The sequence below is a fragment of the Callorhinus ursinus genome, unplaced genomic scaffold (genome assembly GCF_003265705.2).
Source record: "Callorhinus ursinus isolate GAN/ISIS: 27379988/994484 unplaced genomic scaffold, GSC_fseal_2.0 scaffold2, whole genome shotgun sequence".
Classification (NCBI taxonomy): Eukaryota; Metazoa; Chordata; class Mammalia; order Carnivora; family Otariidae; genus Callorhinus; species Callorhinus ursinus.
In genome coordinates, this window is record NW_027397064.1 from 58,498,785 (window position 1) to 58,523,731 (window position 24,947).

At 40.3% G+C, this 24,947-nt stretch overlaps 1 protein-coding gene and 1 pseudogene across 3 annotated transcripts in view; both read left to right on the plus strand.

The window, feature by feature from the left end:
- SLC25A12 (solute carrier family 25 member 12) overlaps positions 1-24,947 on the plus strand; it is a 196,309-nt gene extending 171,362 nt beyond the window's left edge. For all 3 annotated transcript variants that reach the window (XM_073882481.1, XM_073882490.1, XM_025850337.2), the window contains exons 14-18: positions 17,481-17,621; positions 19,460-19,598; positions 22,194-22,352; positions 22,468-22,558; positions 23,844-24,947. In XM_073882481.1, the coding sequence (XP_073738582.1) occupies positions 17,481-17,621; positions 19,460-19,598; positions 22,194-22,352; positions 22,468-22,558; positions 23,844-24,045 (732 nt within the window). In that variant the 3' untranslated portion in view covers positions 24,046-24,947. The remainder of the gene's footprint in view (positions 1-17,480; positions 17,622-19,459; positions 19,599-22,193; positions 22,353-22,467; positions 22,559-23,843) is intronic.
- On the plus strand, positions 2,426-4,314 carry LOC112807511 (importin subunit alpha-1 pseudogene; annotated as a pseudogene).

Consider the following 24,947-nt stretch of genomic DNA (forward strand, 5'->3'; position numbering starts at 1 on the left):
AAAAATTTTCCCATTGTTCTCATAGATAAGCCATTCTTTTTTTTTAAATTTGTTTATTGTTATGTTAATCACCATATATTACATCATTAGTTTTTGATGCAGTGTTCCATGATTCATTGTTTGTTCATAACACCCAGTGCTCCATGCAGAACGTGCCCTCCTCAACACCCATCACCAGGCCAACCCATCCCCCTCCCCCCCTCCCCTCTAGAACCCTCAGTTTGCCTTCCAGAGTCCATCATCTCTCTGGTTCGTCTCCCCCTCTGACATACTCCCCTTTTCTTCCTCTCCTGCTATCTTCTTCTTTTCCTTTTTTCTTAAAATATGTTGCGTTATTTGTTTCAGAAGTACAGATCTGTGATTCAACAGTCTTGCACAATTCACAGCGCTCACCGTAGCACATACCCTCCCCAATGTCTATCACCCAGCCACCCCATCCCTCCCACCCCCAACCACTCCAGTAACACTCAGTTTGTTTCCTGAGATTAAGAATTCCTCATATCAGTGAGGTCATATGATACATGTCTTTCTCTGATTGACTTATTTCACTCAGCATAACACCCTCCAGTTCCATCCACGTCGTTGCAAATGGCAAGATCTCATTCCTTTTGATGGCTGCATAATATTCCATTGTGTATATATACCACATCTTCTTTATCCATTCATCTGTCGATGGGCATCTTGGCTCTTTCCACAGTTTGGCTATTGTGGACATTGCTGCTATAAACATTGGGGTACACGTACCCCTTCGGGTCCCTACATTTGTATCTTTGTGGTAAATACCCAGTAGTGCAATTGCTGGATCGAACGGTCGCTCTAATTTCAACTGTTTGAGGAACCTCCATACTGTTTTCCAGAGGGGTTGCACCAGCTTGCATTCCCACCAACAGTGTAGGAGGGTTCCCCTTTCTCCACATCCCCGCCAACATCTGTCGTTCCCTGACTTGTTAATTTTAGCCATTCTGATGGGTGTGAGGTGGTATCTCATTGAGGTTTTGATTTGGATTTCCCTGATGCCGAGCGATGTTGAGCACTTTTTCATGTGTCTGTTGGCCATTTGGATGTCTTCTTTGGAGAAATGTCTGTTCATGTCTTCTGCCCATTTCTTGATTGGATTATTTGTTCTTTGGGTGTTGAGTTTGATAAGTTCTTTATAGATTTTGGATACTAGCCCTTTTAGATAAGCCATTCTTATCAGGCCATATGTTTTTATTTTTCTATTAAAAAGTCTCTCTTTGTATATGAATACATACATATCTGTGTACACATACATATTACATGTGCATATCAGACATAAATATAATTGAGTGCTTAATTATGATACCTATTGTGAGCAAGAATAATACTTTAATGTCAACTTAGAATTTTCAAAGTACTTTAATATGCACATTGTCACTTCTTGGGTACATGAGGAACAGAAGCTCAGAAAAGTTAACTCTCACTCTGAATCACGTAGCTAATATATGCTGGTTTTATGTGAGCACCAAGTATTTTGATTTTAAGATCAACTCCTTTTATTTGATCATGTTCTCTTGGAGAGTCAAGTCCAAGCCTTCTTCATGTGTCAAAATAAATCTAGATCAACTTTGTAGTGGCTTTTGTTCTTTTTTAAAATTCTATTGTTGTATATGTAATAAAAATTTATCTTCTATCTAAATATATATACATATATATGATCATTTATTTAGGTATAATTAAGATACCAAGAAATGATCAGATCTTAGAGGTCAGCTCAGTGGGTTTTAACAATTGTATACACCCATGAAATCACCACTCAAGGTAAGGTATGGAACATTTCATCTCAGAAAATTCATTCATGCCTCTTTCCAACCAATCACTCCTCTGTTCCCCCAGGCCACCACTGTTCTGGTAATAGTTTTGTTTCTTCTTAGATTTCATATAAATGGAATCATACAAATCCTTTCATGGCTGGTCTCTTTTGTTTAACATGTTTTCAAGAGTCATCCTTGTTATTTTGTGGGTATCAGTTGTTGGTTTTTTGTTTTTAATTTTACTATTCCGCTGTATGAATTGACCACAATTTGTTTATTCATTCACCTCTTGATGGACATTTGAGTTGTTTCCAGTTTGTATCTGTTACAAATAAGGCTGCTATAGGGACACCTGGGTGGCTTAGTTGGTTGAGTGTCCAATTCCTGATTTCGGCTCACGTCATGATCTCAGGGTCATGAGGTCAAGCCCTGTGTGGGACTGAGTGTGGAGCCTGCTTGGGATTCCCTCTCCCCCTCTGCTTTTGGCCCTCCCACCCTTCCCTTCCTTCCCTCCCACTCCCACTTGTGTGCATGTGCTCTCGCTCAAAAAAATAAAAATAAAAATAAAAACAAGGCTGCTATAGACACCGTCTTTGGGGTGATCCGTGGTGGACATTTTGAGGGCCGCTGTCCTGCGGCTTGCACGTCCCGGACCGCCTCCTGTGGAAGCCTGAGCCGGCTGTGTAGCTTTCTCCCTTTGTCTCATAACCATGTCCACCAACGAGAATGCTAATTCACCAGCTGCTCGCCTTAACAGATTCAAGAACAAGGGGAAAGACAGTACAGAAATGAGGTGGCGCCGAATAGAAGTTAATGTGGAGCTAAGGAAATCTAGGAAGGATGACCAGATGCTGAAAAGGAGAAACGTAAGCTCGTTTCCTGATGATGCTACCTCTCCACTACAGGAAAACCGCAACAACCAGGGAACTGTAAATTGGTCTGTTGATGACATTGTCAAAGGCATAAATAGCAACAATTTGGAAAGCCAGCTCCAGGCTACTCAAGCTGCTAGGAAACTGCTTTCTAGGGAAAAACAGCCCCCTATAGACAACATAATCCGGGCTGGTTTGATTCCAAAATTTGTGTCCTTCTTGGGCAGAACTGATTGTAGTCCCATTCAGTTTGAATCTGCTTGGGCTCTCACTAACATTGCTTCTGGGACGTCAGAACAGACCAAGGCTGTGGTAGATGGAGGTGCTATCCCAGCATTCATTTCTCTGTTGGCATCTTCCCATGCCCACATCAGTGAACAAGCTGTATGGGCTCTAGGAAACATTGCAGGTGATGGTTCAGTTTTTCGAGACTTGGTTATCAAGTATGGTGCAGTTGACCCACTATTGGCTCTCCTTGCAGTTCCTGATATGTCATCTGTAGCATGTGGTTACTTACGTAACCTTACTTGGACACTTTCAAACCTTTGTCACAACAAGAATCCTGCACCCCCGTTAGATGCTGTTGAGCAGATTCTTCCTACCTTAGTTCGTCTCCTGCATCATGATGATCCAGAAGTATTGGCAGATACCTGCTGGGCCATTTCCTACCTTACTGATGGTCCAGATGAACGGATTGAAATGGTTGTGAAAACAGGAGTTGTGCCCCAGCTTGTAAAGCTTCTAGGAGCTACTGAATTGCCCATTGTGACTCCTGCACTAAGAGCCATAGGAAATATCGTTACTGGGACAGATGAAGAGACTCAGGTTGTAATAGATGCAGGAGCACGTGCTGTTTTTCCCAGCCTCCTAATGAACCCCAAAACTAATATTCAGAAGGAAGCTACATGGACAATGTCAAACATTACAGCTGGTCGCCAGGACCAGATACAGCAAGTTGTGAATCATGGATTAGTCCCATTCCTTGTTGGTGTTCTCTCTAAGGCAGACTTTAAGACACAAACTGTCTGGGCTGTGACCAACTATACAAGTGGTGGGACAGTTGAACAGATTGTATACCTCGTTCATTGTGGCATAATAGAACCTTTGATGAACCTCTTAACTGCAAAAGACACCAAAATTATTCTGGTTATTCTGGATGCCATTTCAAACATCTTTCAGGCTGCTGAGAAACTAGGTGAAACTGAGAAACTTAGTATAATGATTGAAGAATATGGAGGTTTGGACAAAATTGAAGCTCTACAAAACCATGAAAATGAGTCTGTGTATAAAGCTTCATTAAACTTGATTGAGAAGTATTTCTCTGTAGAGGAGGAGGAAGATCAGAATGTTGTGCCAGAAACTACCTCTGAAGGCTATACGTTCCAAGTTCAGGATGGCACTCCCGGGACTTTTAACTTTTAGATTGCACAGCTGAGGCAGAAAGTTGTTTGTTGTGTACTCTGTTTGGTAGAAGTTTGTCTTACTGTTTCTCTACTAAGAACTCTTTTTAAATGTGTTTTGTTATTTGTAGCACTTTTTACAACAAAACTCTACTTGACCAGTTCCAAACTGTACAACCTGTATGAAGCTCCTCCTCAGAGTGGGTTTCTTATTTCTATGTAGAATCTCCTCTCTTGCAGTGTCCTGTAAATAAAGATTAAATTCCACTCTTTTCTTTAAAAAAAAACAAAAAAAAACAAAAAAAACAAAGCTGCTATAAACATTTCTTGTACAAATGTTTTTGACAACATTTTTTATGGGTGAATAAGAGTAGAATAGGCTACAGGTATGCTGAATTTATTTTTTTAAAGATTTATTCCATTTATTAGAGAGAGGGCATGCATATGCACACATGAGGGGGGGAGGGGCAGAGGGAGGAGGAGAGAAAAAAATCCAAGCAAGATACCATGCTGAGTGGGAGCCAGGTGGGGCTTGATCCTAGGACCCTAAGATCATGACTGCAACTGAAACCAAGAGTCCGATGCTTAGCTAACTGAGCCACCCAGGTGCCGCAGGTATGTTCAATTTAAAAGATACTGCCAGGGGCCTCCTAGGTGGCTCAGTCGATTAAACATCTGCCTTCAGCTCAGGTCCTGATCCCAGGGTCCTGGAATCGAGCCCCACCTCGGGCTCCCTGCTCAGCGGGGAGCCTGCTTCTCCCTCTCCCTCTGCCCCTCCCCCTCCTTGTGTGTGCTCTCTCTCTCTCTCTCTCAAATAAATAAAAATCTTAAAAAAAAAAAGTACTGTCAGTTGGTTCTTGGAAGTGGATGGACCATTGTGCAGTCTCATTAGCAGTATATGAGTATTTGTTACTCCACACCCTCACCAACGTTTGAGGGTCTTAGTCTTTGTTATTTTAGTCATTCATGTTGGTGTGAAAGGATACTTACTGTGGTTTTAATTTGCATTTCTCTGATGCTTAAAGACGTTGACCATCTTTTCATGTGTTTATTGGCTCTTTGTATATCTTTTCTTGTAAAGTATCTGTTCAAGTTTTCTACCTATTTTTTATTAGGTTATTTATATTTTTTATTATTGACTTGTAGGAGTTCTTTATCCATGATAGATGTAGTCCTTTGTCAGATATATGTATTATGAATATTTTTCCCAGTCTGTGACTCACCTATTATCTTAATGTGTCTGTGTTTTTTTTTTTTTTGAGTTATAAATGGCCATATAACATTTTATTAGTTTGAGGTGTACAACATGATTCAGTATCTGTATACACTGGGAAATGATTACCACAATAAGTGTAGTTACCCCGTCACCATAAAAAGTACGTAATATGCAGTATATTGTTGACTGTAGTTACCATGCTGTACATTACGTCCCCATGACTGACTTATTTTATGACTGGAAGTTTGTGTGTCTTGACCCCCATCTCCTATTTTACCCAGTCCTCTAATCCCCCTCCCCTCTGCCAACCACCAATCTGTTCTCTGTCCTGTGAGTTTTGCTCATTTATTTTGTGTTTTAGATTTCACATATAAGTGAAATCCTACACTATTTGTTTTTCTCTCTCTGCTTTATTTCACTTAGCATGATACCCTCAAAGTCCATCCGATGTTGATACAAATGGGAAGATATCATCCTTTTTTATGGCTGAGTAGTATTCCATTGCATACATACACCACATCATCTTTATCCATTCATTGATCAGTGGACACCTTGGTTGTTTCTGTGTCTTGGCTATTGTGAATAATACTGCAATAAACATAGGGGTGCAAATATCTTTTCAAATTAGTGTTTTCTTTTTCTTTGGATAAATACCCAGAAGTAATACTGCTGTATCATATGGTAGTTCTATTTTTAGTTTTTTGAGGCAGCTCCATACTGTTTTCCCTAGTGGCTGCACAATTTACATTCCCAGCAGCAGTGCATGTCCTCACCAACACTTATTATTTCTTATCTTTTTGAGAATAGCCATTCTGACAGGTGTGAGATAATATATCATTGTGGCTTTGATTTACATTTCCCTGGTAATTAATAATATTAAGCATCTTTTCATATGCCTGTTGGCCACTTGTATGTCTTTTCTGGAAAAATGCTATTCAGATACTCTACCCATTTTTTGACTGGATTGTTTTTTTGTTGAGTTGTATGAGTTTTTTTATATATTTTGGATATTAACCCCTTGTTGGATATATGATTTGCAAGTATCTTCTCCCATTCAAGTAGGGTTGCCTTTTCATTTTGTTGGTGGTTTCCTTTGCTGTGCAAAACCTTTTCAGTTTGATGTAGTCCCATTTGTTTATTTTTGCTTTTGTCGCCTTTGCTTTTGAAGTCAGATCCAAAAAGACATTGCCAAGAGCAATATCAAGGTGCTTACCACCTACATTTTCTTCTAGGAGTTTTATAGTTTCTGCTCTTATATTCAGGTTTTTAATACATTTTTAGTTAATTTTTGTGTTTGGGGTAAGATAGTGGTACAGTTTCATTCTTTTGCATGTGGCTGTACAGTTTTCCCAACACCATTTATTGAGGAGACTATCCTTTCCCCATTGTATGTTCTTGCTTCCTTTGTTGTAAAGTAATTGACTATAGATGCATGAGTTTATTTCTGGACTCTTTTTATGTTCTATATGTTTTTATGCCAACACCATACTGCTTTGATTACTATCATTTTTAAATATTGCTTGAAATCAGCGAGCATAATGTCTCCAGCTTTGTCCTTCATTCCCAAGATTGCTTTGACTACTCAAGATCGTTTGTGGTTTCATATAAATTTTAGGGTTGTTTGCTCTATTTCTGTGAAAATGCCATGGGATTTTGATAGGTATTGCATTGAATCTATAGATTGCTTTGGGTAATACAGACTTTTTAGCAATATTAATTCTTCCAGTCCATGAGCACAGAACATCTTCCCGTTTATTTGGGTCTTCTTCCATTTCTTTTATCAATGTAGTTTTTTATGTACAGATTTTTACCTCCTTAAATTTATTCATAGGTATTTTATTCATTTTGATGCAATTGTAAATGGAATTTTCTTCATAATTTCTTTCTGACAGTTCATTGTCAGTGTAGAAAAACACAACAGCTTTTTGTATGTTGACTTTGTATCCTGCAACTTTACTGTATTTGTTTATTCAGTTTTTTGGAGGTGTTTTGGATTTTCTGTATATAAAATCATGTCATTTGCAAATAATGAGTTTTACTCTTTCCTCTCCAATTTGGATGCCTTTTGTTCCTTTTCCTTGCTGAATTGCTCTGACTAAAATTTTTATTTCTGTGTTGAATAAAAGTGGTGAACGCAAGCATCCTCTTGTTCCCGATCTTTGAGGAAATGCTTCCAGTTTTTCACCATTGAGTGTGATGTTAGTTGTGACCTCGTCATTAAATGGATGCTGAATTTTGCCAGATGCTTTTTCTGCATCTATGGAGATGATCATGTGATTTTTAGCTTTCATTTTGTTGATGTGGTGTATCACAAGGACTGATTTGCAGATGTTCAACCATCCTTTTGGGTTTTCCACATAGACTCTCATGCCCTCTGCAAAGGGTAAGTTTGACCACTTTGCCGATTCGGATGCCTTTGATTTCTTTTTGTTGTCCCATTGCTGAGGCTAGGACTTCTACTGTGTTGAACAGCAGTGGTGATAGAGGACATCCTTGCTGTGTTTCTGACCTTAGGGGAAGAGCTCTCAGATTTTCCCCATTGAGAATGATATTCGCTGTGGGCTTTTCATAGTTGGCTTTTATGGTATTGAGGTATGTTCCCTCTATCCCTACATTGTGAATCATTTTAATAAAGAAAGGATGCTGTACTTTGTCAAATGCTCTTTCTGCATCTATTGAGAGGATCATATGGTTCTTGTCCTTTCTTTTATTAATGTACTATATCACATTGATTGATTTACGGATGTTGAATCACCCTTGCAGCCCAGGAATAAATACCACTCAGTGGTGGTGAATAATCCTTTTAATGTACTGTTAGATCCTGTTGGTTAGTATTTTGGTGAGAATTTTTGCATCCATGTTCATCAGGGATATTGGTCTGTAATTCTCCTTTCTGGTGGGGTCTTTGTCTGGTTTTGAGATCAAGGTAATGCTGGCATCATAGAAAGAGTTTGGAAGTTTTCCTTACTTTTTTTTTTTTTTTTAAGATTTTATTTATTTATTTGACAGAGAGAGACAAAGCAAGAGAAGGAACACAAGCAAGGGGAGTGGGAGAGGGAGAAGTGGGCTTCCCACAGAGCAGGGAACCCAATGCGGGGTTTGATCCCAGGACCCCGGGATCATGTCCTGAGCCGAAGGCAGACGCTTAATGACTGAGCCACCCAGACGCCCCCCATTTCTATATTTTGAAACAGTTTTAGAAGAATAGGTGTTAATTCTTCTTTAAATGTTTAGTAGAATTCCCCTGGGAAGCCGTCCAGCCCTGGACTCTTGTTTTTTGGGAGATTTTTGATGACTGCTTCAATTTCCTTGCTGGTTATGGGTCTGTTCAGGTTTTCTATTTCTTTCTGTTTCAGTTTTGTAGTTTATACATCTCTAGGAATGCATCCATTTCTTCTAGATTGCCTAATTTGTTGGCGTATAGTTGTTCATCATATGTTCTTAAAATTGTATTTCTTCTGTCTTGGTTGTGATTTCTCTTTCATTCATGATTTTTATTTATTTGGGTCCTTTTTCTTTTCTTTTTGGTAAGTCTGGCCAGGGGTTATCAATCAATTCTTTCAAAGAACCAGCTCCTAATTTCTGATCTGTGTTTCTGGTTTCTAATTCATTGATTTCTGCTCTAATCTTTATTAATTCTTGTCTCCTGCTGGGTTTAGGCTTTATTTGCTGTTCTTTCTCTAGCTCCTTTAGGTGTAAGGTTAGTTTGTGTATTTGAGAACTTTCTTGTTTCTGAGAAAGGTTTGTATTGCTATATACTTCCCTCTTAGGACCACCAAAGATTTTGAACAGTTGTGTCTTCATTTTCATTTGTTTCCGTGAATTTAATTCTTTAATTTCTTGGTTGACCCATTCATTCTTTAGGAGGGTGCTCTTTAGCCTCCATGTATTTCAGTTCTTTCCAAATTTCCTCTTGTGATTGAGTTCCGGTTTCAAAGCACTGTGGTCTGAAAATGTGCAGAGAATGATCCCAATCTTTTGGTACTGGTTTAGACCTGATTTGTGACACTGTATGTGATCTATTCTGAAGAATGTTCCATGTGCACTTGAGAAGGATGTGTATTCTGTTGCTTTAGGATGGAATGCTCTGATTATATCTGTGAAGTCCATCTGGTCCAGTGTGTCATTCAAATTCCTTGTTTCCTTGTTGATCTTCTGCTTAAGTGATCTGTCCATTTCAGTGAGGGGGGTGTTAAAGTCCCCTACTATTACTGTATTATTTTGAATGTGTTTCTTTAATTTTGTTATTAATTGGTTTATATAATTGGCTGCTCCCATGTTAGGGGCATAAATATTTCCAGTTGTTAGGTCTTCTTGTTGGATGGACCCTTTAATTATGATATAGTGTCCTTTCTCATCTCTTATTACAGTGTTTGGTTTAAAATCTAATTGTCTGATATAAGAATTGCCACCCCAGCTATCTTTTGGTGTCCATTAGCATGATAAATAGTTTTCCACCCCCTCACTTTCAATCTGGTGGTGTCTTTGGGTCTAAAATGAGTCTCTTTCAGGGATGCCTCAATGCCTCAGTCAGTTAAATGTCTGCTTTCGGCTCAGGTCATGAGCCCAGAGTCCTGGGATCAAGTCCCTCATCGGGCTCCTTGCTCAGTGGAGAGTCTGCTTCTCCCTCTGCCTGCTGCTCCCCCTGCTTGTGCGCTCTCTGATAAATAAATAAAATCTTTAAGAAAAATAAAATGCAGACAGTATATCTATGGGTCTTGCTTTTTTTTATCCAATGTGATACCCTATGTCTTTTGATAGAGGCATTTAGCCCGTTTACATTCAGAGTTAACTATTGAAAGATAGGAATTTAATGCCATTGTATTACCTGTAAAGCCTCTGTTCCTTTTTGGTCTATATTACTTTGGGGTTCTCTCTTCACTTACAGGATCCCCTTTATTATTTCTTGCAGGGCTGGTTTAGTGATTACAAATTCTTTTAGTTTCTTTTTGTCCTGGAAGCTTTTTATCTCTCCTTTTATTTTGAATGACAGCCTTGCCAGTAGTTGTTTATCCCGTTTTTCTCGGCTTCTTCATTCTCCATCATTTGGTCTTCTGTATCACTAATTTTCTTTTTTGCCTCTTTTATCCTAGCAGTCAGAGCCTCTAGTTTTATTGCATCTCATTAATAGCCTTTTTGATTTTAACTTGATTCGGTTTTAGGTCTTTTATTTCTCCAGAAAGTGATTTTCTCGTGTCTTCTATGCTTTTTTCAAGCCCAGCTAGTATTTTATAATCGTTATTCTGAACTCTAATTCTCACATCTTATATCCATACTGATTAGGTCCCTGGCCGTCAGTACTGCCTCTTGTTCTCTTTTTTGAGGTGAGTTTTTCCATCTTGTGATTCTTGCAGAATGTGGTCACTTTTATATTTGTAGAGCTGCAGCAATTCTTTTTGTCACTCTGGGTGAGTTTTACCACCCTGTCTTCCAGGTCACTGAGCCTCTCTTCTCTTTCATCTGGTCTGCTGTTGAATCCATTTAGTATATTTTTCAGTTCAGTTATTGCATTTTTCAGCTCTTCTTTTTTGTACTTTTTTACATTATATGTCCCCTTATTGAAGTTCTGTTTATTCATACATTCTTCTCCCAAGATTGGAAAGCATCTTTATGACCATTACTTTGAACTTTTTATCAGGTAAATGACTTCTCTCCATTTCATTGAGATTTTTTTTACTGGGATTTTGTCTTGTTCTTTCATTTGGAACACATTCCTGTTTCCTCAGCTTGACTCTATTTGTTTTTCTATATTAGGCAAAACAGGTGTCTCTCCCAGTCTTGAAGAAGTGCTCACAGGAAGATGGGGGTGTGTTTCTGTCTGTTGCCTGTGTACCCTGGGGGTGGTAGCCTGTTAAGAACTGTCTCTCCAATTGTTTCAGTCCCATGGGCCCCAGAAATGCCAGTCCCATGACTACAGATGCTCAAGGGGTATCCCCTGTGTGGACTGCATGCACCCACTTGCTTTGGCAGGGCCTCATGAAAGTGCTGGGCCAGGGTAAGCTCACCTGCCAGGGTTAGCAGGGCTGGAGTCACAGGAGAAGGCAGGGCTGGGGTAAGCTTGCCACTGGGTTTAGTGGAACAAGGCTCCGGGAGAGTGCAGGGTTGGGGCAAGGAGAGGAAGAGTAAAAAATGATGCCTACCAGTGCCAGCACCACCAAGGCAGGAGAAGAGTGCAGAATTGCTCCTGTCAGTACCCTCATCCTCAGGGAGGGTTCCAACAGACCCCTCTTCTTCCCGCAGATGCCTTATGTCTAGCCAATGAATCTCTGTCACATGTGGTGTAGGTGCCCTCTAACCTGCTGCTTTTGCGCTGGGTCATAGCGTGAGTGTGTGCATGAACCCTTCAAATGGGGAGTCTCAGTTTCCTTTAGCCCTTTGGATCTCTTGGTTTTTAAAGCCAGATATTTTGGGGACTTGTCTCTCTGGTACAGGTCCCAAGAGTTGGGGTGCCTGACGTAGAACTTGAACCTGTTGCTCCTCATGGATGTTCTCTGTATTTGTGAAATCACTCTTGCTTGTGGGTCATCCCCGCACAAGTGGGGTTTTTGGCTATACTGCATCTCTGCCTGTTTCACCTGTCTCATTGTGGTCTTTTTATCCGTTGTTGGGGAGGAGCTGTTGAGCTAGTTTTCACGTCTTTTTCAGAGAGAATTGTTCTATATGTAGGTGTAGATTTGGTGTGTTCTGGGTTTTTCTCTACCATGTTGACCTGCCCTCTCTGTGGTGGTTTTTTCAAAGAAAAGATTATGTAGAGTTTCTTAGACTATCTATAAACTTAAACAGGAAAAAAATTTAATATCTTTCCAAGTCAAAAAAGCAGAAAGTTAATTAGTCTAAATGGACTCATCTATATGTATTTTTAAAAAATCCCATTGATAAGTACCTGTTTTTATGTTAAACTCTAACCAGAGCACATACCTGCCTGATCACATTACCTCTTTCACAGAGTGTATTCTTCTGAATGGGTAGAAGTTTTTGACTCAGAACAGATTTAACGCTCAGCAAAAGGCTAGTGTCATCTTAGCATGTTGCAGATGTTCTTAGCCCTGTGTGAACATAGCTCCTAAAGAATACATCCCTTCCCTTCAGTCTGCACAGTGCTCTCACATTAGTGCACAAGAGCTCTGTGAGGTATATGGGGGCAGTTGTTGGGATCGCTATTGTCATATTAGGAAACCAGGGACTGGAAAGGTTTTGACCTATCCAAGGCTACAAAGTTAATGACAGTATAGATCAACAAATCTAGAATCTTTCTACTCTTCCATGCTTCCTCCCTTTGGCCTATGGGTGTCCACACCCATAGGTGCAGCAAGAGGTCCACTTGTTAGTTGGAGCATTTACTAATCCCAGGGCCATGATTTGTAGCTGACCAGCCCTTATGCTGTGTCTCCCTCAGCAAACTGAGTTTGCATATCTCCAAAGAGTTGTTGGAAATAGTATCTACACCCACCGTCCCAGGAATCAGTGTGCTCCCCAACTTGATGCGTGCATACTTGTGTGAGCACATATACATATGTGAATAAGTTCAGAGTCCATATATCAGTGACTCAGCAGTGAGCAAATTGCAACTTACTCCTTTTAAGTTATCATGGTCCTAGGCTATTTTGGAAAGAACTATTGCATTTCCCATTGCTTTATAAAATATCTAAGAATGCTTGGTTGATGGCATGTGAGAGAGAGTCACTGTTCCTATTCTTCTTGAGTCAGTCCTGGTGACAGCTAATTCTGTGGCTTTTATTAGCTTGGTTATTTTAAATGCACATATTTTGTACATCTGTTCAAGTTCCTGGTGTGGCCTTAAATTGAAGTTAGATTTTCATCAATCTCTGTAAGGGAAGACTATAATGAATTGTTCAGATTGTAGTAGAAGGGAAATAGTTCCAAACGACAGGAGAAAACAGATCAAAGAAGAAAGTAAACAGGAGACTGGGCACAAGCAGGGCCAGGTCGCCCGCCTCTTTGTGGACTCTGCCCCTGGGGTAGGATTTTAAGGGCAGGAGGTTGAACAGGCCTAATCCTGTGTGCAACCCCTTGGCCTCAGGCACATCAGAGGCCTGGTGACATCTCAATATTACATACTTTTTCCTCCTAATTTTTACTGCCCACTTTAGTTGGTTTATTTTCTCACTAAAAAAATAATTATGTGATGCAAGATTAAATGGAAGTGTTTACATTCTTTCCATTTCTGTCATATATAGATAACCTTCATTCAAAATGAGATTTGTTCTCTTTTTTTGTGTCACTTGTAATTCATTTCTAGAACAACGAAACAACTTAGTAATGAAAAATGAAAGCCTCTAAAAGTTTTAATATTAATGTTTGCCTCTCTTTATAAGAATAAGCAGCAGATTTGAAGAGGGAAATTTCACCATTAGAAGTTTAGAAGCTAATTTTGGTAATTTGGTAAGGGGGAAAAAGTCACCAAGCGTGCTGCATAGAAGGGTATTATCTAATGTAAGCATCAGGATGTCAAATTAGACCAAGTCCACTAAGAGTATAGAACTGTTTATCATCATGATGTAATTTGAAATTGTAGATATCTTTGTTATTTCAAATCACTAGCTATAATTGCTTAGATTTTTTTGATGTTCATATTTACATAGATGGATAAGCCTGTTTAAAGTTTTGGATCCGCAGATAACTAGTGCTAGTTTTTAAAATGCATTTAATGTATATAAATACCAAATTTATCATGGGGAAGAATGTGAGAGAGGACCTAGTCTATAAAGGAAGCCATTGTTTCTAAGACCAGTTCTGTTTCTTGTTTTTTGGTTGGTTTTTTTGAGTACTTAATACATTTCAATGATTCAGAATTTAAAAGGAACAATAGGGTATGCTTTAAAAATTCTTTCAGGTACTCATTTCTCTTTCCAGAAGGCAACCAATATTTTCATGCCTCAGCCATTCTAATTTTGACAAACTAATTTTGATCAGTGCATACCTATGTTTTATGTTTGGTTTATGTTACTTGGCATAATTTTATTACCAGATCTTATTGCTTAAGAGCTTATAATTGTTTCTCCTTAACTATTATCTTGTTGGGCATGTACACTTTTTTTAATTTTGTTGCTCTTTAAACTAGCAAACATATTTGCATATTTGTAGAACAGCAAACATTAGCATATTTGTAAAAATACAGATACTTTTTTCCATTGAAAAGTTACCTTATTTTTATTTCACAACTTGATACTTCCTGAAATTCATTATGTTCATTGATTATGTTTACTGTGTTTTTTCCCTGTGAAAAGCTGTTTTTAATATAATAATATCACTCACAATCAGTAGAGCCTTAAAATAGAAGAGAAATGCTATTTTCCTGTGTTAGTTTTTCAGAGAGGAAACAGTTAAGAATGTGATAATACATAATCCTTGTTCTCTGTCTCTAGATTTCTCACTAGAAGGATTGAATTAATTGCAGATTTTCTTCCCCCATCCCACTGTCCCCAGTTTAACATGTGTGAGATAGTGGTCAATCTCAGAGTTTAGAAAAGGACAGTGCGTATTTGCTGTGGATGTTGCCCTGTAAGTGTTACCAAAGTTTTAGACAACTTAAATAACAATCTTTATTTTTTCTAAAATTATTCAATGTTTCTGGATAGTTTTGGCCTATATAGTCCTAGGCCTATCATAAGGTTCTTTAAAATAGAAATTTTTAAGACATATACAGACTATGCAATTGCTAGATGTTTTCTCCCTTCAAATATAGTAGAGTACATAAGTGTGAACCACACTCATAGATGTGTGCCTTGCTACAGTGTCATTGCTTTCTTGTTTACATGCTCACTTGTCAGATGTATATATAAATGCAAATCAGTTTATGTCCATTGCATTCTCAGGACTTAGTATGCATTCTGGGTAACAGATCTTCAAAGCATACAAGAGTTAACGTGTTAGATGTTACATGTACACTCAGAAAGAAATGTGAAGAGTTGTTGAAGGAGTACGAATCTCAATCAACTGGCAATTATTTCCGAAGGGCCTGGTGAGGAGAGCAGGAGGAGCTGTGGGGTGGGGTATAACCGGCTGGAGAACGCCTGCTCTGTGGGACATTATACTTTACTTTACTAATGATTAAAAACATGGAAGAACTTTGTATTGTTTAAACGTGATGTCCATAATTAATGAATGGCATCCAAGGTTTGACATCATCTGATGGTGGCAAAGTTTGGGGATTATAATCAAAATTTGTGTTTCTGTCTTTTTTTTTTTTTATCTGCTTTAGTTTAGAACATAAGGTGCATTTTCCCAAAGGTAGTCTTCGCAACCATTATTTAAACATGAGGTTTCAGGGAAGTAGTAAACTTTTTCAATTGGTTTGGTCTTTAATACTAGCTATGGGAGCAATTATTTCGATTATCATTTTAACATAATTTTTCACCCAGCAATCCTTTTGAAAGTATTGTTTGCTTAGATTGAAACACTGAAATGCTTCCTTCTCCCTGCAGCACAGTAAATTAAGAGAGGGAAACTCAGGCAAATCAACATGTAAAATTGGGTCAGTTGTCACTCTGGGGTTTGTGTGCCAGTGGTATGGATTGTGGAGTTGGGAGTCACGGGAAACCCAGAGAGAGACAGCACATTGCTGCACCCCCATGCCTGGTGGACAACAAAGGGATCAGGGCTCTGGGGAATCCAGGATAGTAAGCTTCCCACAGAGCCGAAAGGGCTCTTGTATCAGTGTTGGCACTTGGGGACGGCATGGTCTGTAGGAGTAAGGGGTCAAGGTTGGAGCAGGCAGAGTTGAGAATGGGCTGAGACCTGCTACCCCTTGGAAGTAGGACTGGAAGGACTGTGGGTTTTAGAAACATGAACAGGAATGTGGGTGAAGGTAGAGTATTGAAGTGTCATTGAATGCTGCACATGAGTTTTAAGGGTATCGTTTGTAGTGTTTCTGTACCTGTGGAATTGGCCCCAGTGAGGCCTTTCCTAGTTCCTGTTCCACATGGGACATGGTACTGCAGTGAAGTTACGATTATATAGTATAATATGATTACGTGACTATGGTTATGATTGTGTAATACAAACAGCTGCAGTTCAGATGAAGATGTGCAAATGAGATTTTTTCACTTCGTGGAGATACATATATTTATGTTTTATTTTTTTTTACAAGATTTTATTTATTTATTTAAGAGAGAGAGAGACAGAGCCATGAGCAGCAGGGAGGTGACAGAAGGAGAGGGAAAAGCAGACTACCCTCTGAGCAGGGAGCCTGATGGGAGGACCTCGATCCCAGGACCTGAGATCATGACCTGAGCCGAAGGCAGACACCACCCATGCACCCCTATATTTATGCTTTAAAAATGTATTTTTATATATCTTATATACACACACTCATACAAACACATTTTTTCCTTACAAAAAACTAAAAGAAAAAAAAGAATTGGTAGCAGTTTTGTTACACATTCTCCCCCCCTCCCACTAGTTAACAGATTTCAGATTCAAATACACCCTTATTATCCAAATTCAAATCCCTGTCACTCACTACCATTGTGGAGTGTAGCTTTGATTTGCCCAGTTTCCTACTCATGGTAACTAGATGATCCATTTCCCAGCAGAGTTTTTCTGGTTTTGTCTTGATACTGAAAGTATCTTTCTAGGTTCTCTCCTTTTAGCTACGTATCTGTCTCAAGAGTTTTGCTCAATTTAATAGATTTTAGAATTTGAACGGGGCGGGAGGAGATTTTTCCCCTATGACTTAGGCACCTCTGTGGGGCGAAGTTGTGTTAATTGTTCTACAATGCAAGGAAGCGGAAGCGGGTGGCTGAGCTAAAATGAATCCTTGCTAAGAGAAGGAAAGTGACCCTTGTAGATCCACATTTTACCTCCAGCTTACAAAAGATACCAACCAGTCTTTTACCATCTCTTTCCCTTTCATTGGGAAGCTCCCTGCTGCCTCATCTGGCTTCACTTTTATTTTCCAAATGTGTTTATTAGTTTTGCCATTTTGGATATGGCTGGGTTGACCCCGGAAAGACTGGTTTGAGAAATACTCTTGACATTTCAAATCAAAACAAATCCAGACACAGATTAGCTTGAAACTGAGTTTGGGACCATCCCTGTGAGCCCCTCTAGCATTGGCCGAAGTGTGGGCCTCTCATTCCCTGTGAAGAGGGAGGAGTAAAGCGGTGCCGTGTAGAGGCTTTTCTGGATTTTTCTTGGTAACGCTCCAGTCCGTCTCTGATTTGGAAATCTGCTTCTGTCTCTCCTCCCTTGCCTGCAGGCTGGCGGCTCTCAAGTCATCTTTACTAATCCACTGGAGATAGTAAAGATTCGCCTGCAGGTAGCTGGAGAGATCACCACAGGACCCAGGGTCAGCGCCCTGAATGTACTCCGGGACCTGGGACTTTTTGGTCTGTATAAGGTGAGTAGATTTCCTTGGGTGATCTCAGTAGAGAGCTTGTCATGTACTCAATAGAACCGTGAAAGAATGTGGAAACCAGGCTTCTCCCCGCAAAGTGGAGAAGCAGTTTTGTCCAGCAGGGTAGTTCCTCGAGTACAAAATCGGACAAAAAGACAAAATCAGGACACTTTTATTAGAGGCAGTGGGCTATACAAACACACTCTCCTGTTGTCGCCTTCAGCCTTTCTGAAGGTGCCGGCAGGGAGGCCCACCTCACAGCCTTTGATTTGATGGCAGGTTTGGGAAAAGTTTCTTTGGTGTTCTCTTTGGTCTGTTTTTTAGGGCTTCAAAATAGTCCTGTGTTTATTTTGAGTCTGAGTTATCTCTATTGTTATCTTCCCAGTAGGAGCTTCTGTTTGTCTTAATAATTTGACCACAATGAAACAGTAGCAGAGTTTGGGAGAATTCAGGTTTTTAAGAAGTTAAGGGGTGGGATTTGTCAATAATGAATTCCATTAAAACACACACACACACACACACACACACACACACACACACACACACACACACACCCCAGAGTGTACTGTACTTTAGCAAAATGCCAGTCAACAGACTCCTTCCCTGCAGGTATACTTACTCCCATCATTACAGATCGGATGTAATGGAGCAGAAGCTATTATTTTTCTTAAACAAGGAAGAGTATTTCTTTCTATTCTTTTGCCTGGCATAAGGGGGGAATACGTAAATTTGGCTGCTATTAGACAACAGTGTTTCTACAGCATCTGATTTATTTACAGATCTATCACTGTAGAAATGTGTAAATTGGCTTCTGTAGCTACGAATTGGAAATCAGAAATACTCTAGATTAGAATCATACAGGTACAGGGCTCTTAGGAGACCAGTAAACCAATGATGCTTATCTTGAGAGAGTTCTGTACACATTTCCTGCCCTCCGCCCCCAATTTCCATCCTTTTTGGAATTCCTTTTGAGAGCTGAATTTATTAATACTGCTTCTGTCTATATCATCCTTCAGAGATTCCTTGGATTTTTTTTTTTTTTTAATGTTTTGAGTTTGTCTTTTCAAAACAGAACCATTAGGGAAACAAGGGCCAAAGATGGAGTATTCGGCTGGAAGATGAGTATTCAGGTCAAGCCCTGGGCAGGAGAATAGCCTGGGTGACTGACCAAGTTGAGGAAGGTGTTTATTGTTCCTCAGTCACTGAGATGAGCTATCCCTGGGTAGCTTTCTATTCCAGTGGAAACTTCTGCTAAAATAATTTGTCCCAGTTCCCCCAATCCTCTGCTACCCAGGAGTAGTTTCTTTTTCCCATTCCCTAGAATAGTCACCTTTCTTTTCCAGTGTCACTGCCTATAGCTTAACTGGTACTTCATGGGCTCTATGCTGTGTAGATCGAACGGATGAATTGTTAGTTTTGTGGACTGCCTTTGCTGGTTGCTTTGGAATCAAGGTATTAACATTAGGTTCCCAAGTCTGTTCCCACCCATGCCCCTCTCCCTCGCATCCACCAAAGCCACACACAACAAACAGCCTGGAGGTTTGAGAACTGAATTTTTTTTAACCTTAAAATCTGAATCTATATTGCAAATGCCAGAAAATTCTTAGTTCTCAGGATAACATCATTACCCAGTTAACTAACTCTAGGTCTCCAGGGTCCGCCAGCCTTTCTCAAACTTTGAGTCAGGTATATTTCCTATGCCCACCTTGTTCCCCCCTCCCCCCGCCATTTCCATTCCACTCAGTCCCCATGCTGTTTGAGGGAACACTTAAGGCATCCGTTGTGGGCATTCACGGCCCTGTTTACACAACTGTTTTGCATTGTTTCCTCACTTGTGACAGGGTGCCAAAGCGTGTTTCCTCCGAGACATTCCCTTCTCTGCAATCTATTTTCCTGTTTATGCTCATTGCAAACTACTTCTGGCTGATGAAAATGGACACGTGGGAGGTATAAATCTCCTTGCAGCTGGAGCCATGGCAGGTAACTACAATTTTTTTTTTTTTTTTAAGCCAAAGAACCCTACCCCCATTCTCTTTAAGAAGTACACAATTTCTGTGCACTGTCCGCCTTTATTTCTGGGAGGGTTATTGTTTGTATCTGACTTAGTTTAAATATGATCGCTTTTTCTCCTTTGTGGGATGTGCTGTAATTCTGATGAGAGTTAATTACATTTGCATAATGTGGATAAACAGCGTAATGCAGCTTAGCAACTCAGAGCCAAATTAGATCTGCCCATCTAAATTGGGCTTTCATCATTAACATGCTTCTTAGCCTCCCGTGCCCCTGAAACCTTGGGTGCAGCCAAGCTAAGCATAAAGGTGGAAGAGTTCTTCATCAAATCAGTTGCTTCATTGTAACTCATGTGATGCCCAGGTCTAGCATGCCTCACTTGCTATTTCTGCATGATGGAGTCTACATGATTGGCTCAAAATTGAGCTTTCTTCATGATACTGTCAGTGTTCCTTCTGTCATCGTTCTCGTTAGATACAAATAAGCAGTACTTGCCCGGCAAACGACCCTATACTCAATTGGCATCTCTTCTCTGTCCCTTAACACTTTCTTTAGTAATAGTTGTTTGCGTAAGTTTTATTTTCCGTACTAGGCTGGGAGCTTTTTGAGGGCAAGAGTTTCATTTTTTTCATTTTTGCTTTCCCTTCATGGCCAGCATAGTAATAATAGGAGCTCAGATGTCAGTGGAACAAGTGAAAATCTTCATTTGGTCTGAGTTCCCAAGTTAGACACAAAAGAGATTCCATCTGAAAGAGGAGCCTAACAAATGTAGAAAGGTACTAAGTTTTTTCCTTCCAATCTCACAGGTCTAGCCTTCCTCTTGAAGGAGCTAACTTGGGATAGAAGGGGAGGACCAGGTGTTCTTGGCTGCACCAGCTCTCAGAAATGACAGAGGAAGGAAAGGGTGTGTGTTTGCTCCCCATTACTGCTGGTCCAGGATAGAAAGGTGAAGGGTGAACACCCACTCAAACGTAGTATCCAGATGCTCGGTGTCAGTCTGCCTGCCTGGGCTCATGGTACTGTGTAGCTCTCACTGGGTTCATTCTCCTCTGGTGCCCTGGCTGGACAGCCGGACAGCCTGAGCACTTCCAAGAGTGTAGTGTGTATGGTGGGGTTCTGAGGGTGTTGGGATGGACCGTGTTCTTATTCTCACCCATGATGACAGGGAATGACTTGTGATGGTTAAGAAACTCTCCCAAGGGAGCTCTGAGCCCTTATTTGGGGTCTAGCAAATCCCATGTTCTCTGGCATTTGTTACTTCAGTCCTTTAAAAGCCAGAAAAGCTACCTGCTCCATGTTGGCACTGAGTGTTCCTCCAGCCCCTTTTCCGTACTCAGCAAAGTCTCCCACTTTTAAATGGGGCCAGCAAATTTTCCCCCCAAGCGTTTGCCTCTGCTTTCCAGTCAGCAGCAACAAAACAAAACAACACAACAAAACAACAACAACAAAAAACAGCCAAAGAACAGTCTAATTATGGACAGGTATTTTGCCAGTGATTGATGGAACCAAGTAAACATTTTCATGGAACTGTCAGCGCCGTGAAATTTGCCCCCAGATATTTGATGTTGGTTTTCAGAATGAGAGGTGATTTTTTCTAATTTTTACCAGTAAAGCCTTGCTGGCAGGCCCTAAGAACATTTAGAATTCAGAACATTCCAAAGACAGGCAGTTTACCTAGTTTCATCTGACTACGGTGCAGGGCCGCGTGGAGCGGAGGTATTTGCATCCTCCTGCAACAGCGGCTCCCATAGGTCCCACAGGTCCGCCAGCTCCATCTGCCTAGTGATGATTCAGTGATAGTCATAGACCCAACTGAATATCATCCCTCTGAGGAAGGTTATCTTGCTCCTTTGTCCCCAGCTTTGTTTTATAAGGGAAAGATGTGGTTGTGAAATCTGTCTTGGGTGTCCCACTGCTGATCAATCTCAGCATGACCCCAGGGAGCTCCGGCACAGGGGATGGATGATGAAGCCTTTTGATGACCAGTTCCCCTATTGTTCCTTAACTGGTTGCCTGGCCGCCTCAGCTCCTGTTGTAATGACTTCTGTCATGTAAGCATGTCTGAAAAGAGTCCCAGCCAACTCCCGAGTTAGCCCCTCAAACAGGTGAGTGGATATGACTATTGACATTCACCTTGTGCAGTAAGGCAACAAGAATCAGCAAGAAAACACTACGTTTAGCATTCATCAAATGGGCAGTGTCCTCATTTCTTATTATATACAAAAATACTTGTATCTTATTTGCTGAAAAAAAACGAGGTAAAATCATTGAAACCTAAAAGGGAATACTTGGGAATGTCCTAGTAATATTGCTGCATTTTTTCCTCTCCTAGTTCTTTGGGATCACGCAATGTAGAGTGATTTTCCTAATTCAGAAAGAAAAAAGAATTTTGTTCCGCACTGAAGCAGCTAATAGGCTTATGTATCCTTTTTCCAATGAGTGCCCAGGCACCTATTTATTGGAGTTAGAGCAGTTAAAGTTGCCGGTTGTACTGTTGGCTGTTAGCAGTATTTCTGCTCCTTATAAGGTACTTTGGGTGACTTCAGTGTGCCCTTCTCCTGAAAGGTGTGCCTGCTGCTTCCCTGGTGACCCCTGCTGATGTCATCAAGACAAGACTGCAAGTGGCCGCCCGTGCGGGCCAGACGACATACAGTGGTGTCATTGACTGTTTCAGGAAGATACTCCGGGAAGAGGGGCCCTCAGCATTTTGGAAGGGGACTGCAGGTAAGGGCTACGGCCATGCAGAATGGCTCGCTAGTGTTAGGGACCTGCTCCCTTTACTCACCAACTGGCTTTGCCACAGTCATGTTCAGTATCCTCACTCCCGTCTGTTTTTCAGCTCGAGTGTTTCGATCTTCTCCCCAGTTTGGTGTTACCTTGGTCACCTATGAACTTCTCCAGCGATGGTTTTACATTGATTTTGGAGGCCTGTAAGTGCAGCTGTTCAACTCCTTGTAAAAGAAAGCACCGAAACCAAAATAGGTCTTTGTTCGGCCTGCGGAGGCAGTTTTGGAACTCCTAGAACTGGGTAGGACAGAGAACCCTACAGGACCAGTGCATTTAAAACAGTGGGCTCGAGAAGCTTCGGTATGAGGGGACCATCATACGCAGTGTTAAGCAGTGACTTGGGGAAAGTGAAGGCAAGCAGCAAATTAAACTGTTACGTGAATAAATTATCTTTTTTAGTGTAAGCAAATACAGAGCTTCATGGATTTAGGTCCTTATTATTTGAATTCTATTATATGGCCTTTTCACCAGATATAAGGTAAATTTGTTTTAGTAACGTTTTATGAACTTTGTTTCCAAGACTCAATCAAGACTTTTCACACCTCCGAGACTTCATTATTTATTTTTATTTATTATTAGGTAGGTATAGATGTTCTTAGAGCTAACAGAAAAGAAAAAAAACGTTCAGAGAGAGGTTATGCCTATGGACATAATTACTGGTGAAATCTAGGTCAGAAATTGGGCCACTTGAAGCCTGGGAAGTGCTGGGAAGAAAAGGAATTACTTGTTGAATCTACTGGGTGGGCAAGGTTGTACCTAAAGCAATTAATTGTCAGCTTTTCAGCAGGTAATCAAATCCCATTTCTGGGTGTTCCGCTCATAAACCTTTGACCCCCTTCCTTGCATAAAGGCCAAACATGGAATTAGCTGCTGAACCCTAGGAACAGAGAGACTTCTACAAAGTAGGAAGTTAAGAATAGCAATCTTACAATTCTAGGCTTTTCTGTGCTTTCACATTCTTTAAAAGTAAGAATTATATCTGTGTCTCTTTAAATTTAGTAATAACCATCATGAGTCTAGCACTTAAAAAGTTAACTTTTTAACTCCGTCAAAATAAAAGAAAAATGTAAACTTTTTATGACTAATTTATGCTTAATGCAGAAAACTTGGAGAACGTAAAAGTACAAAAGAGAAAATCACTCACAGTCCTACTTCCCTGAGAATGTTAATATTTAAGTGTATTTTCTTCTGATCTTTTCTCTGTGGATCTATTTATAAATTGAGGCCATTTCTCTTCCAAATAAAAAATATGAATGTGTTGCTTTCCAAGCAGCCATAAATCCTAAGAAATGTAGCATAGATGACAAGGAAGTAGCTGGACAAACACTCCTCTTTGGGGCACATGGGTGAGACTGAAAATGTTCTGTCCGCATGTGCCATCCGCATCAGTCTTGAGCACTCTAACCATTGGCTTTTTCCTATCAACAGCAAACCCTCTGGCTCAGAACCAACACCCAAGTCACGCATCGCAGACCTTCCTCCTGCCAATCCCGATCACATCGGTGGATACAGACTTGCCACGGCCACTTTTGCTGGCATTGAAAACAAGTTTGGCCTTTATCTCCCCAAATTTAAATCTCCTAGCATTGCTGTAGTTCAGCCAAAGGCAGTGGCGGCGGCAGCTCAGTGATGAGACAGCCGTTGAGCGTGGCAAAATGGTGCCCTGGAGAGAGAAGCCTAGAAGAGCAGCCCTGTAATGTATCCCGTCAGCTGCATGGTGCTGACTGAGCTGAGGAGTCAAACTATTCTTTCTATATGACATATACATATATTTGTTTATAAAGTAACCATTTGCCCAGGAAAAAGCAACAACACAGTTTTGAGCTTTAGTGTTAAGTGTTGAAATGTTTTCTAAGCCTTGGCATGGATTAGTGTTCTAGACTGCTTTGCACAGCTTGCACTTAGAGTGACTGTACATATTGTACATCTTTGTACAGAGACATCTTGGCACCTCATCCCAGCAAATCACGTTTATAGAATGTACTGCAGTTCTAAGTGGCTTGAAATGTACAGAATGTTTTGAAAGTGTTTTATTAAGAGTCACACAAAAATAAATGTATTAAAATTAAATTCATTCTCTTATTGGTGACTTACAGCAATAAAGCATCAATATTGGATGTATTTAATTCCCAGCTTGTTTTCCATTCTGGAATAAAAAGGTATTTGCTGATAGGAGGCATAATGAGACCAAGTGCTTACACCATTGAATAAGAGATCCTTTGGAAAAGATGCATGCTCGTGGATGCCAGAGGACCAGGATAATGACTTGTGTGTGCTGATGTGTTTCCATTTGTATTTAACATGTGTGTAGATTCTCCTCTGTTCATCAGTCAAAAGGCATTTCCTCGATAGCTCCTCTCCTGTCAGTGTGCATATGGAAAGAGTGGTGTCCCCAGCATTACTGCCTTAGTTTTGCTTTCCTCTGACACAGCAAGGCAAGGGCCTAGCTTTCAAGATTAAAGGATACTTTGGCTATTTTTCTTCATATGGGTATGATTCCAAAAAAAAAAATAAAATGCACACCAAAATGTA